Source organism: Barbus barbus (genome assembly GCF_936440315.1).
Source record: "Barbus barbus genome assembly, chromosome: 47".
Taxonomy (NCBI): domain Eukaryota; kingdom Metazoa; phylum Chordata; class Actinopteri; order Cypriniformes; family Cyprinidae; genus Barbus; species Barbus barbus.
This window is the reverse complement of record NC_136725.1, coordinates 18,289,338-18,304,561: the sequence shown is the minus strand read 5'-3', so window position 1 is coordinate 18,304,561 and position 15,224 is coordinate 18,289,338. Positions and strand designations below refer to the sequence as shown.

General features: G+C 38.6%; 1 protein-coding gene across 7 annotated transcripts in view; it reads right to left on the bottom strand.

Annotated features, from left to right (window-relative positions):
- Nucleotides 1-15,224, bottom strand: part of LOC306865537 (protein Aster-B-like) — a 29,617-nt gene that overhangs the window by 13,595 nt on the left and 798 nt on the right. For 2 of the 7 annotated variants that reach the window (XR_013783873.1, XM_079410213.1), the window contains exons 2-5: nucleotides 2,768-2,984; nucleotides 1,382-1,402; nucleotides 1,027-1,050; nucleotides 486-506 (exon numbers count right to left, since the gene is read on the bottom strand). Coding sequence is in view for 5 of the 7 variants with exons in the window: in XM_079410213.1 (XP_079266339.1) it covers nucleotides 486-506; nucleotides 1,027-1,050; nucleotides 1,382-1,402; nucleotides 2,768-2,984 (283 nt within the window). In the remaining 2 variants the exon portion in view is untranslated. Of the gene's footprint in view, nucleotides 1-485; nucleotides 507-1,026; nucleotides 1,051-1,381; nucleotides 1,403-2,767; nucleotides 2,985-7,671; nucleotides 7,958-15,224 lie in introns of those variants that run through there. The other 5 variants (XR_013783872.1, XM_079410214.1, XM_079410215.1 and 2 more) reach the window with 4 other exon arrangements.

Below are 15,224 nucleotides of genomic sequence, written 5' to 3'. Positions count from 1 at the left end.
CTGCAGTCTTTGTTCTGCCATTCTGCAGTGCACTTTCATCAAGATGACCCAGAGGTTATGACCGACCATAACACATTGACAAAACATCACAAAGGCACTTGTAAAATGATGAAAAAATATTATTAAGAGCTGGCTGACCCAAAGAAAAAAATCAATTCTTTCCCACAGGAAAACAAATTCTGGGAAATGCCAGGTCAAACACCCAGCCTTACAGAAGAAAGAGGTAATCATTTCCAACATGAAATGTCTGTGAAAGCAGTTTAACTCAAACACTGGGAGGCGACAAGCTCCCAGATTCACATGATTCTCATCACCCTCAACTGATAAAGCCTTGTGGATGAGCAATGAAACGGTATTTAAATAAAGAAGAATGGCATCCATTTCTAAAGAATGACCCCAATATCATACAAACACACAACACAACATTCAGCATCAAAAATCACTGATACGAGCAGAACATAATGAAGAATAAAAAACAGACTTACGTTATACCAGCTTTGACTCTTCTGTGATTTTGATGTTGAAAGAAACGAGAGAGGAACAGAGAAGCATTAGAGTGAGTTTTTAAGGGAATATACAAACAACTATCAAAAATGTTTGATCAGCACAGGTATACATGCAATTGATTTGAGTATACCATAAAACAAGGGATTATGGGAAAGCTCTGTTTGTGCATGGGATTCCGTCTGTGCTTGTATCACATTTCTCATACACAAAGCTACCACAAGGGGACAGTCTTTACACTAAATCAAAGCTTTTCTTTCAAATGTTGCAAAACGTATGAAACATTTTATAGAGGACTACTTCAACTACTTCAAATGAGTCTTAGCAGCGATTGTGATACAGTTTTATGACACATATACACCAATATAAAGACCTAAGAGAAATCTCTGCAAAACTCTCGTTCTCTGACTCCAAACAACAGCAGAATGGAGACAGAAAAGCATTGGGACTCTACAGTTCTCTACTGCGGACTCTTCTCACAGGACGGGGCAGGACTCAAGGACACTAATATTGATTTCTTACTTTAATCAGGTTTAATCTGTCATACTGGAGAGAAAGTTCATCAAATAAGAGGTCAGGTGTGAGATGTTTTACTAATATATATATGTTTTTCTGCCTCTGCGACATGAGTAATTTGTCTCTATATGGCATGGATAACTAAAAACAGCTGCATCGGATTGTTGTCAAGATTACATTTTTTCCACACTTTATCAGACACAATTCATAACATTCAACTTGGCATTACTAGCTAGTTTCGCACAGGGTTTGCTTAGCATGTACTATAGGTTAACTTAGCACAGACAGGCGAAGCAGAGCATAATTGGATGGCTCACAGGCAGGGTGGAGGTACAGTAGAGCAGAAAAGAGTGATGCTTACTTTAGACAGTCTCTTGTGTGACTAGCATGCATGAGAGGAAGAACAGATATCAGAAAACCAACAAAAACAGAATTGTATGAATAAGTGCAGAAAAAAAAAACACTGTTGGGTTGCAAAGCTTGTTCACATAGCAGAAGAGATGCTCTGTGATTAACTCCTGTACATGAGGTGCTGATGAATATGAAATGATTATGCAATGATTACTGACTTCAGACCAGAATGAAATGTGCCTCTCTTGACAGGCATAATGTATTTCTCAAATGATGTCAATTTGTGAAACATACTTTTTTATAAAATACATTGTTCTTCTTGAAGAGGAGAACTCAACCTTTTACCTTACAAATTAACTCCTTCAACAGATGCAATGACATGAAAATGAAAGCAAGAGTTTCAAAATTGACTTTGTTGCCTCGTTGTCTACATCTTTAGAAGCAAAATATTAAGTTCAAAAATATATCGTGGATGCACGATATTGGATATCTAATGTGCTGATCATTTTAAACTCATTTTGATGCCGATACATTTTCTTTTGTTTGGAAACAACACCAAGTCTCTCCTGAGATTATGAATAAATTATTTTTGTTAATTTTGAACAAAAACTTAACTAAATAAAAAAATAAAAGACAGAAAGAAATAAATTAAGAAAGAAACATTATTAAAGTTATTTTATAATGAGAATACATTGAACGCTTTGAAAATAGCTAATAAAATCAAAATCAAAATCAAGCACTGCGTTTTTATTCTTTCAGACATATGCAGCAACCTTAACATTTTAGTTGTAGATTTAACATTCATAGATGGTCTAAAAAGACTTTCTTGTATTTAAGTTTTCATAATGACATAGAAAATACACACATTAATGAATAAATCAAGAATTATGTAATTTACAATTATATTTAACTTTTTTAAAGTTTTTTGTTTAAAATTTAAATAAGACTCTGTTTTGAGTGTTTATGACCATTTTATTTATTCTGAAACAAGTATCTTATATTGTATGTATGTATATACAGTATATATAATGAGAATGAGAATAAATTAATAGATTATCATTAAATATAATTTAATTTAATGTAATTTTATTTAATATTTAATACTAATATATATTTTTTTATTCATAATAAATATTATAAACTCGTCTGGGTCTACCTTATCCATGAATAGTGAATATGCTGCTAAAATAATATGACGCCTAAAAATGTTTTCTAGGTAGGCAGCTCATCGCTATGGTATAAATCATCTGCAATTTTATATTATGACTCAGAATTGATTTTAAAACCTGTACTGATATGGATTTTGATCCCACAGTAGCAATAAGTGTGCAAGACATGCAGTATATGAAAACGGGGGGAGAGCGGAGGTACAGTAAGTACAATCACACACGTTTACCTTGGAGTTTTTCCCTCCGGGGCGGGTGGTGTGAAGCGACTGGCTGTAGGTGCGCTGGACGGCTTGTTCTGGGGTGGAGGGGGATTTATCAGAGGAATGATCGGAGCTCTTTTCCACCATGTTCTCTCCCTCTGGACTCTGGGGTGTTGGGGAGCGTGAGCGTTTATGCAGGATGGGTGAGCAGGCCGGCGAGCTGCGGTTCGAGTTACTGGCAGTGCTACAAAAACAAAAAAAATATCCAGTAAAAAACAGATTCTGTACTTCCAAAGGAATACAAATGTTTGTTGGATAATGGCCGGACACTTTGAGCACACGAGTTCCAGACACACTAATGTGTCAGATGAAGGTTCAAGTTTTCTTTAAAATAGCAAAACACTTAATAAACTAAATGTCTTAATGAAAATATGAAAATGCAAAAGGTTTCTGAAAAGTTAGGTTCAGGTAAATAAAAAGCCACTGGCTCAGTTTAAAACAAACAACAGAAGTCAACCACCAAAATAAACAAGCGCACACATACATTTTCCCAGGAGGCCACTCTTTGGCCTTTCACCTCTGTCCTGGCAGCTTCTAGGAATGTATTCAGACTGACATCTCACAACTCTGACCAAAACACAGCAGCGGGAGTCATCGAAAAATGCCACCGTTCTGCTGGGAACTTCCCCATTAAATTTTCCTCATTTAAATGCCATACCACCCACCCACCCCTGGCGACCAAACAAAAAAAACCCTTCCACTCCCTCCACAAATAGTCTACAAAAATAATTACAAAAACTTCACAAAGCAAATACAGTGTAAATACATTAATCATGTCACTTTAACAAGTCCTTAATTTTAGATATTGCCCTTATCCAAGCTGAAATAGTTTTTTGAGTGGCACCTTGCATCCTAGCCACTGATAGCTCCATGTTTGCAATGTCCAAGAAGGAATACATCCAGTGTGACCAAGCTAAAGAATGTGGAGGTTGCCAATGTAGGTCAAGCATTTTCTTAGCTGCAGTTAATGCAGAGAATAACATTTTTTTTTCTGAGACAGAGAGGAAATGAAAGTTGAGTCATCATTTAAAAGCAAAAGCTTAGGACAGCATGATATATCGACTTCCAGAATGTCCTTCAGAGTCTTATAGATACCCGACTTCAAGGCAATCCCAAAACATATGTCTGTAAGTGCCTATAGAGTTTCCTGAGCAGAAAGCAGATGAAGAAAGCTTCATTAAATATCGTTTCCTAGGAGTGAGATACATCCTATGAACCATTTTGTAGTGAATTAATTGACGATTAGGATTTTTTGAGAAAAGTTTAAGATTGGCCCATATTGAATCCCAACAAATATTATCAATGCTGTCTTCTGTATCCCTACCAAATAAATCTCTGTACCAGATGTCCTAAATCGGTAACGGTTTATAGGAAGCTTCCAAAAACAACAAATACAATGAAGACACTAGTGCTCGCATCTATTGTCAGGGTTTTGTGCACACTAAGACAAGAAATATTAGTTCCCCATGGAACTCCATATGCTTTTATTGCAGATCTCATGCGCAAATGAAAGAAAAAGGAGGTCCCTGGTAGATTATATTCTGCACTCTGTAGGAGTATGAGAATGTCATTTATTATTATTGTGGGATAATTTTGCAGCTGCATGCCAAACAGAAAGAAGATGTGGTATAATTGGGTCAAAATGCTGTTTGGGAACTTCCACATCACTGATAATATCACATTTTCTTTAGAAGAAATTGTGAATGCAAATTCATAAGGTGTTTTTTTAGATCAGGAAAACAAGATTGGTCACAATACAGGAACAAAACATCTGATAATCTTTCTGAAGCACACAAGTGAGGAAGAAAAACCGAAATTAAACAGAGAGCAATAAAGAGACCTTTACTTTAGTCTCCAGCTTCTCATGTTTTTCCCCTGAGACCATAAAATCCAACAAGTTCAAAATACATGGTTAGATTTTTCAATCAATTCCATCTGCAATCAAACATCTCAGTATGAACTCAAATACATCTAAATTTTCCAGTAAAAAAGGAACTGAATCATACTGTGCATGTTAATTTTGTCATTGCCTCTTTTATTTCTTCAAAGGGCTTTTCGGGGAAAACATCTCAGGCAAAGTTAATACTTAAAATAAAGCGTCACTGAGAACTCTGTTAATTCTTCTAGGTTAATGAAGAGTAACCGCTAGACGATAAAGTCATCTTCTGGGAAAAACCATCAGAATGACACTCACTAGCTGACCTCAAACACAGAATCTCTTAATCATTTGCTGACGAAGGTCAAGATGATGTAGATAATACAGAAAATGACAAGCTTTTTCAGTCAAAAGGGGAACCACTCCATCTATCTGTGTCTCAATCTCTCTATGCAGCAATCCTCCATCTTCCTGCTGTCAGCCCTTCATCTGTCCCTCAGAAAGGGCACCAAGCTCTATCTTAATTATTAATGTTCTGTACCTGAGCTAAGAGCTGCCCGTCTGGAAAAACAAGCACAGTGTGACAAAAGAGAGAGAGAGATAAAGAGAGAGAGCGAGCAGATAAAATACAGCAACTCATAAAACACCTCACAATCTCTCTGGGTTCATGATATCAGCCTAATGCACTTGTGATTTTGCCCATGCAGCAACACTCAAGCACTCAAGCGGCCGTTCCCTCCCAGAACACAAGTCCACGTGTTTTAGAAGGTCCTGGCGGCGAATAAATCACTGCAGATGAAACCTTCAGAGAAACAGTGGCATCAAATTACCGTCGCATAGATCTACATCTGTCATGCTGTCAAGAATCTGTTAGATCAACTGCTTAAATGTTTTCTTTTACATCATTGCATTCAATTTACAAAGTGAGGATGGGAAGCACAGCTCTGACAAATGAACTGCTAAGCTGCTGATTTTAAATTCCATAATAAAAGTCTAAATAAGGAATCTAAATACTAAAATAAATCATTTAAAATGCCATAAGTGAATTTAAGCATTTAAACTTTATAATGCACAGTCTTGAAACGGTGATATTTAGATAACAGCAAAACATGTCAAATATAAAAACATGCTAAACAAGCATGCACAATTAAATATTCAATATTAACTGATAAATTATATATATACGCACTGATAAGGGACAACACGAACTACAAAAACATATTTTATTACATAAACAGTTTATACATAGAAAAAATTGAATGATTCATCAAAATATCCACCAATAGCAGCTATTACAGATCTGCATAATCTGGGCATCCGAGCTGTCAGTTTATTCAAACATTGACTTGGAATTGGCAATCAATTGTTGAAGCTACAGTATTAATGTGTGCTGACCCAAAAATCTTTTAAAAACCTGGGCCAAGTTTAAACCAATAACCAGGCATCACAGCTGGCAAAGGGGCATGTCTGACTTTGACATGTATATATTGCCATTATTATGTTTTATTGCTGGTTTTCAATGATAATGACAAGTTACTTTAATGTATTTGCACCAAAAAATTATAAGGATTTATGATGATATCGTCCAAAACCACACTTTGCCAGGGGTGTTTCCAAACTTTTGGAGGGCAGTGTATATATATATATATTTTATTAGTCTATATTGTACCAATATATTGTGCACCCATACATGGCAGGATTACTACAGTTAACTAAACTAAAACCATTAAAAATTTAATTACCTGAAATAAAACAAAAACATATTTCAGCTAGTTGACAAGGCAACATTTCTCATTTTCATTTAGTTTAACTAAACTATAATAATTTAAACTAAAAATCAATACACAAAACTTAATGAAAACACACCACGTAATTACTGAAATGTTAAAATCTTTTAAAATGGAAATCTTCATCCCAATTACTGTACTGTATATTACATAGAATATCATAATTTGATAATTTTGAGTTATGTGTGTACCTTTTTTTTGACGGTTCCTATTTATATTTGTGCTATAATTACAATTCAATAAACATAATTATAAAAATATGTAAATAAAAACTCGAATTCAAAATATTAATAAAAAACTATAATAGTATCTTGATTATACTCAAATAAAACTGCTACCCACTAATTGTGCACTACATAGTACATATATTGTGCAAAGTGTGTGAATAAAAAAAAAAGCTAGTAATCCATTCAAAATATATCTTTTACAAAAGCCTCGTCCATCATGTCCAGCATCTGATGTTAGCATGAGCTTCAAGCACACACGTGCCAAAGAGATTCTCTCTCTTCACACCTATAAAGTACTAAAAGGTCTTTATCAAACACTCTATAGAAAAAAGCTGGTGTTGTGGGCGGCCGTACGGCTCTCCTCACCTCTCACTTGTCATATCATGGCGCTCATGAGGAGCCTAATGACAGGCCACAGAGGCATCTTCACATGTGTGTATGCAGTTTTCTCACTTCTGCTTAAATGTTGAGACCAAAAAACCAACTCACATGTTCTAAGACATTTTCTCAAACCACCAGTTGGAGGATACAGCTCTCTCACACTAGCCCACATCACAGAAAGATTAAAAAAGCAGCGATAAACATCTTTTTCACACTCGTTGAAGGGGTGAAAACACTCCTATGTGATGCAAAAAACCCTTGCTGCATGCAGCAAATGCGATGCATTTCCCTGATCAAATGGCGCATATCAGATTCTCTTCTAAAAACATCCTGCTCACGGATGCTTTTGCCACTTTGCAATATTTAATAGAGTAATTGATCAAAAGAACTGCTTGGAATTGGATGAAATGTGGCTTTATTTGCTGGTAATGTCAAAGAAGTTACTCTATTAAATATTGCAAGGTGGCAAAAGCATCTGTGAGAGCTAAAATACTGGAAATTGTCGCTAATGGACATGTCAAGTGTGACTGCCCATCATGCAAATGCCAAAACAACGACTTCTCTTCATGAGTTTCATGCAAAAATCACACACAGACAAACCTGGTGGCCATGAGGGGCTACGGGAAAGCGTTGGGCTCTGCTTCATTCATTCAGTGCGGCTGCGGTGTGAGGATGGAGTGATGTGACGAGAGAGGAGGAAAAGAGGAGGCGGAGCTTATCACCTCTAAATCCAGCATCCCTGTTTTTTCAAGCAAGCTTTCTCATTTTTTCGCTCTTCTGCATGGCTGTTTCCTCTGAGGTCCCATTAGTCGTTCACTATCATTAAGTCAGGGTCAGCGGGGGCAGGAAGACAGTGAGCTGGCGTGAAAAACGGCTGCTGTGCGGCGCAGTGTGGCATCTGGGGTTGATTTAATATTCATGGGTTTCTTGAATGAAGCCACTCACGTCAGCAGCCTGAACGCCAACAAGCCAGTCTCTGGCTCTCTACCCCTCCCCCTGTCCAATCACACCACTCCCCTCTCTCACTCTTACTCGCTCGCTCTGTCAACTCCTGCGATGCGTATGCCAGTGTATTCTGCACACACATACATTCTGGACTTGTATTGTTAATGATATTATTATTGCATATTATTGCATGATGCCTCAAATCCTGCACCTTGTTGAAGAGCAATGTGCTGTTATTTTTCTTAACAATGAGACTTACCGTTTTTTGATGGAAGATAAAAGAGACAAAAATATGGATTCCTGTGATGACAAAGCTGAATTTTCAGCAGTCGTTCACTACTGGAGTCTTCAGTGTCACATGATCCTTCAGAAATCATTCTAATATGCTGATTTGGTGTATCAATATATACACATATATACACACGCACACACACATATACATATATATATATATATATATATATATATATATATACATATATATATATATATATATATTAGATTAGATTAGATTAGATTCAACTTTATTGTCATTTATGCAGAGTACAAGTACAGAGCTAATGAAATGCAGTTAGCATCTAACCAGAAGTGCAAGAATATAGTGTTTTATATACATATAAGTGCAGAGTAAGTGAAGATATGATTTACAGAATATACAGTGGAATTGCTATATACAGTATTGAGCAGAGTATATACAGAATATAAAATAGGAATGCAGTGTAGGGATTGTATGTACATTATGAACAGAGCAATGTAGATTATATAGATTACAGATTATATATACACATTATGAACAGCAGAAACGTGAGAACAGTGGTAATAAATAAATACAGCTGGATGAGTGTGCAAAGTATTGATAGAACAATGTATTCTATGCAAAATAGCAGTAGTGCAATATTTTATAGAAATAGTTTACTGTGCTTGTACAGTAACAACTTTAAACAGTTTATAGTGTAATGACTTGAACGATGTGCAGTCTGTGCAAAATATGAGTAGTGCAAATGCATGTGTTTAAAGTACTGTGACCAGTGCAGTAATAAGCAGGTGCAGGTTAGATTGGTGGTGTGGCGTTCAGAAGTGTCACAGCTTCGGGGAAGAAGCTCTTCCTGAGCCTACTGGTGCGAGAGCGTAGGCACCTGTAACGCCTGCCGGATGGAAGGAGGGTGAAAAGTCCATGGTTAGGGTGAGAGGCATCCTTGATGATGTTTCTTGCCCTGCCCAGACAGCGCTTATAATAAATGTTCTCAATGGAAGTTAACTGGGTGCCGGTGATCCGTTGAGCAGTTTTCACCACCCGCTGGAGTGCTTTGCGGTCAGATGCGGAGCAATTGCTGTACCATACTGAGATGCAGTTCGTGAGTATGCTCTCAATGGTACAGCGGTAGAATTCCACAAGGATCCTGGGATTCAGGTGAACTTTCTTAAGGCTCCTTAAGAAGTAAAGGCGCTGCTGTGCCTTTTTGACCAGAGTAGAGGTGTTATGGGACCAGGTGAGGTCATCAGAGATGTGGATGCCAAGGAACTTGAAACTCGACACACGCTCCACTTCAGCTCCGTTGATGTAGATGGGTGTGTGTGCATGACTCCTAGTCCGCCTGAAGTCCACAATGATCTCCTTTGTCTTCTGGGTGTTTAGCTGTAGATTATTGGTGGCACACCATACAGCCAGGTGCTGCACCTCATCCCTGTAGGCTGATTCATCGTCATCCTTGATCAGACCTACCACCGTGGTGTCATCTGCAAATTTGATTATGGTGTTGGAGCCATAAACAGGAACACAGTCATGGGTGAAGAGGGAGTACAGGAGAGGGCTCAGTACGCAGCCCTGTGGCACGCCGGTGTTCAGGGTGATGATGGAGGAGGAGAGGTTATCTAACTTGACGGACTGAGGTCTGTTAGTCAGAAAATCTAGAATCCAATTACAGATGGGTGTGCTGATTCCAAGCTGGCTGAGCTTGGAGATCAGCTTGGAGGGGATTACTGTATTAAATGCAGAACTGAAGTCCATGAACAGCATTCTCACATGTGTGTTTTGACTGTCCAGGTGGGTGAGGGCAGAGTGAAGCGCTGTTGAGATGGCGTCCTCTGTTGACCTATTGTGGCGATAGGCAAATTGGAATGGGTCCAGTGTAGCAGGGAGACAGGATTTTAGGTGGGATGCAACCAGTTTCTCAAAACACTTGGCAATGATGGGGGTGAGTGCAACAGGACGGAAGTCGTTAGGGACCGAGGCAGTGGAATGTTTCGGTACTGGTACGATGGTGGAGGTTTTGAAGATAGTGGGGACAGTTGTTTGGGCCAGGGACAGATTGAAAATGTCCGTGAAGACCTCAGCTAGCTGCTCCGCACAGGCTTTAAGCACACGACCAGGTATTCCGTCAGGGCCAGCTGCCTTCCGTGCATTCACCTTACGCAAAGTGGAGTAAACGTCTGATGTGGAGAGAGTGAGAGGCAGTTCACTGGGTTGATGCTCAGCTTTGAGTGAGATCTCATTATTTTGATCAAAACGAGCATAAAAGTGGTTGAGCTCGTTTGGGAGGGAGGCAGAGCTGGAGGGGGGCACAGAGTTAGGTGGTTTGTAATCCGTGATAGATTGTATGCCTTGCCACATACGCCGGGGGTCTGAAGAATTAAAGTGTTCTTCAATCTTCTGTTTGTGTGTGAGTTTGGCCTGGCAGATACCCTTCCTCAGGTTGGCTCTGGCTGAGCTGTAAGCCTCCTGGTCTCCAGACCTGAAGGCTGCATCTCTTGCTTTGAGCAGGAGGCGAACCTCTCTGTTCATCCAGGGCTTCTGATTGGGGAAGATTTTTATTTTTTTGTGTGTAGTCACTCTGCTCACACAGCTGTTGATGTGCTCCATGACAGAGTTGGTGTAAGTGTCAATGTTAATCTGAGAGTTTGTGGTGGCCTGGGCAGCAAACTCACTCCATTCTGTGAGCTGGAATTGATGTTGAAGAGTGGAGTCAGCACCTTCCAGCCAGATTTTAACAGTCCTTGTTGTAGGTTTCACACGTTTGATGACCGGGGTATACTTGGGGAGCAGGAACAAAGAGAGGTGATCAGACTGACCCAGGTGGGGGAGGGGTGTGACTTTGTAGGCATCACTCACATTAGTATAAACGTGGTCCAATGTTTTATGTCCTCTTGTAGTGCAGGAGACATTTTGATTAAATTTAGGGAGAACAGATCTAAGAGTGCAGTGATTGAAGTCCCCAGCAACAATAAAGGCTCCATCCGGGTGCAGGGTTTGTAGTTTGCTAATAGCAGCACAGAGTTCTTTCATAGCCACGTTAGCATTAGCGTCCGGAGGTACATAAACTGCAGCAGCAACAATGCAAGTAAACTCACGTGGTAGATAGAATGGCCTGCACTTGATAATCAGGAACTCCAGCTCAGCAGAGCAGTAGGTATCAACAATGACAGAGTCTTTGCACCATGATTTATTTACATAAATGCATACTCCACCACCCTTGTTTTTACCAGAGGTTGCTGCTACTCTGTCAGCCCTGAAGAGAGCACGTCCATCCATATGCACCACGCTGTTTGGGACATCGTTGCAGAGCCATGTTTCAGTGAAGAACATAACATTACAGTCCATAAGCCATTTCTGTGTGAGGGTCCAGATCTTTAGTTCGTCCATCTTGTTCATCAGAGACCGTACATTGGCAAGGAAGATGCTGGGCAGAGCTGGTCGATGTGGGTTTAGCCTTAGCTTAGCACGCAGCCCTCCACGCTTTCCCCGTCTTTGTTTACGGTCTCGACGCCGACGCCGAGCACTTCCGGTCGGTACGAGTGATCCGCTTGTCCGCGGTGATCTCAGTAGCTCCGGCGGGAGTTCGCTGAAGTCGAAAGGATGATCTAAAACTATGTTGGAACACTGTTTGTTGATGTCCAAAAGTGATTGTTTACTATAGCTGTAGTTCGCATAACTGGATCGCGCGAACACGAGTGAAATAACCAGGTAAATTAACACTATTTTCCAAAATCTGGTAAGACGCTGAGCCTCGCGATGTGTTCGCGCCGCCATCTTGTCTGTATATATATACAATATAGTAACTGGTGCTCAGTTACTTTAGCGAAACATATTTCGCTACTCATTTTTGTGAAGACAATAATAATTTTTTATTATTATTGTCTTCACAAATAATAATAGAAACTTGGAAACAGCATTTATTTAAAATAGAAATATTTAGCAAACATTTTTTTTAACACTGATAATAATAAGAAATGTTTCTTTAGCAGCAAATCAGCATATCAGAATGATTTCAGAAGCATCATGTGACACAGAAGACTGGGGTAATGATGCTGAAAATCCAGCTTTGCACCACAGGAATAAATTAAACTGTCATCTGTCCAGTTTTAGGTGATAATATTGCATCAGATCATGATTCAGTTAGATCACTCAAATCAGATCAGTGCCAGATGAGATCAAAATTAAATCAGAATAATTCAAGAATAATTCATAGCAGAAACAGAGAGACAGAAAAAGACCTTGATCAACTCAACCAAGATCAAATCAAACCATGAATGTGTGAATCAAATCAAACTAGTCTGATCTACACTGAATCATAGATAGAGAAAGAGAGAGAGACAGCGCATCTCTGCTTAAAATAGGCCTGTAATCTGCTCAGCCGGGGCAGTGTAATACATGGCAACGCTCTTCAGCTGGGCTACTGCAAAACAAATCAACACAGAGAATAAAACCTAAACATAACTGGAACAAACAGCCCATCTTTACTGTAAGAAAAGCTTTATAACAAACAGTATGTATACTGTGAAAAGCATGAAAAATGTTGTATGCATAGAATAGCCATTGTGCAACTGCCAAAACGTACAGTACACATTACAGCACCCTGCTTGGAATAGCGTATCCCACGATGCAATGCACCTGACCTCTATTTCTCATGAGATAAATTAACTATTAGGAATCAACCATAATTAAAAAAAAGTATTTTTATTTGTCCTAATATTTGATCCAAATGCAAAAAGACATTTTTACAAGTGCTGTTATGTATTTTTTTGTCCTACTAGAGCATAAAAAACTTAAAAGTGTTTGCAGATGTTTAGGAAACATTTCAGAATGTCTGTTTTTGTCCGCCCACTGACAGTTTACCCAATAGGGTTTTGACAACCCTCGTTGCCAGTTGGTGGAAAAACCAGCATATTGCATCCATAGAAGCTTTCAATCAAACTGGGTCAGAGATCGCAGATTCTACCCAGAAATTGAACTGGATTTGCACTCGTTCCATTCCTGTTATTGCTTGTCCTCAATCTGGCAACCCATGTGAATATACAATATTACATACTGCACCTTTTACTAAGGTTAACAACTTTTGGACTGTCAACATCTGTCAACACATAATGTAGCATACCACCATCAAATATGTTTTTCAATCCATACTACACACACAGTATGTTTAACAGTATGCAGTCAATACTGTGCAGTATAAATGAAACTGACTAGCATTCTTCGACTGTGACAGGCTACACTAGAGCGGGAGCTGGTCATGTGACCACATCTGCCTTAGGAAGTACATCCTCTTTATATGTATTCTACTAAACAGACACTATAAATCTGGATTATGAAACAGGATTATCTTTAAAAAATTATATAAATGTAAACAAAATGGCAAGAAGAGTAGTAAATCTGTGATGACTCATAATTGTATATTAACATGTCTCTTGGATTTTGCTGCAGTAAACACACACAGATGCACACAGTGAGAGCCCCGATCCAAGGACACACTCTGCAGTGCTCAGAGCAGGAGTCCCACTGGAGGACACAGCAGCACACAGATGCTGAGACTGTCCACTCTGTTACCGCAGAGCGGCTAATGAGCAGAAATCTGTACAGATACACCAGTAAAGGGAAAAACTGAAGATAAACCACCAACAAAAAAATACACAGTTATTCCATGTTTTATAGCACATATTATGGTAATATCTCGTCTCTTTTGACATGTACTATGGTAATTGGTTTTGCTTATATTCAACGAAAGAGCAGGCATAGCTATTATAACTTGAACGTGCGTGGCTTTTTTAGCTGGACAAAACAGCTCGTTATACTGTTTGATATTGCATACTGGTATTTCTTATCATATTGTTTTAATGTATTGTCATGATCATGAACACATTGGTATGCAACACAAATAGTTAAACTGCTCACTGCACTTGTTATTCTTAAAGTTATTAATTTAAAGGTGCTATATGTAGGATTGACACTGTATGCAGTAGTTGAACTAAGTATTGCAGTCCAAATTCAAAATATTGGAGAGGGTTTTTTCACCCGGCCCCTCTTCCTCAGACTTGACGCACACACAGGTTGCCAGATTAACGACACCAACAAGAACGAGCGCACATGACGATGAATGAAATGAACTCGTTGATTTCATGTCGCATTTTTATTGGTTAGTCAGTAAACGTGGATCGTAGTAGCAAACACACTGTGCGATTGTCAAGCTGAATTTCTGACACTCCCAGAAAATTATCGTAGACTTTCTTCGGTCGCAAAAACGTGACAACGGCCATCTTTGAACCAGTACATCTCACTGTATCGCCACGATTGTTTCACGATGCCAATCTTTCATCTCGGACAGCCGAAAATCGCGCAGTGTGTTTCGGGCTTTACAGTGGCAAATGAATCAGAAGTCTCAAACATTCACAGAAAATACTTCCGTGTTGCAAAATAAGATGGATATGATATGACTCATTCAATACCACGGTATATATAAGAAAACCAAGGCATTGGTCTGATTTCCATCAACTGATGATACGAGTCTGGGGTGGGACTGTTTATTTTTTGACCAATGGCAGACAGGGGGATTGTCTGGGAAACCTGGTCAAGCTATTTAATGGCATTATAATGAACTAAATAATAACTAAAACGTAAATATATATATTATTATTAATCAACAAATATTACATTTAATATAAAATCTCTTTACGATAAAGATGTCTTGATGACCTGTGTTTGAGGTTTTATCACCTTTAATTTGTCAGAAATAGTTATTTTTTTCCCTCTTGTGGATGTTAAATGTTCAATGTTTAAACAGTTCAATGTTAAAACCCAGTTTAAATTAAAACTCTTTAATCAAGCGACTGCTTCATAAACAAAACGTGACATAAATGGGCAATTTTTAACTGTTTTCCACATTTTTTAAATTTCATTTCACCAGTTAGCACCTTTACCACAAATAACTTTGAACACA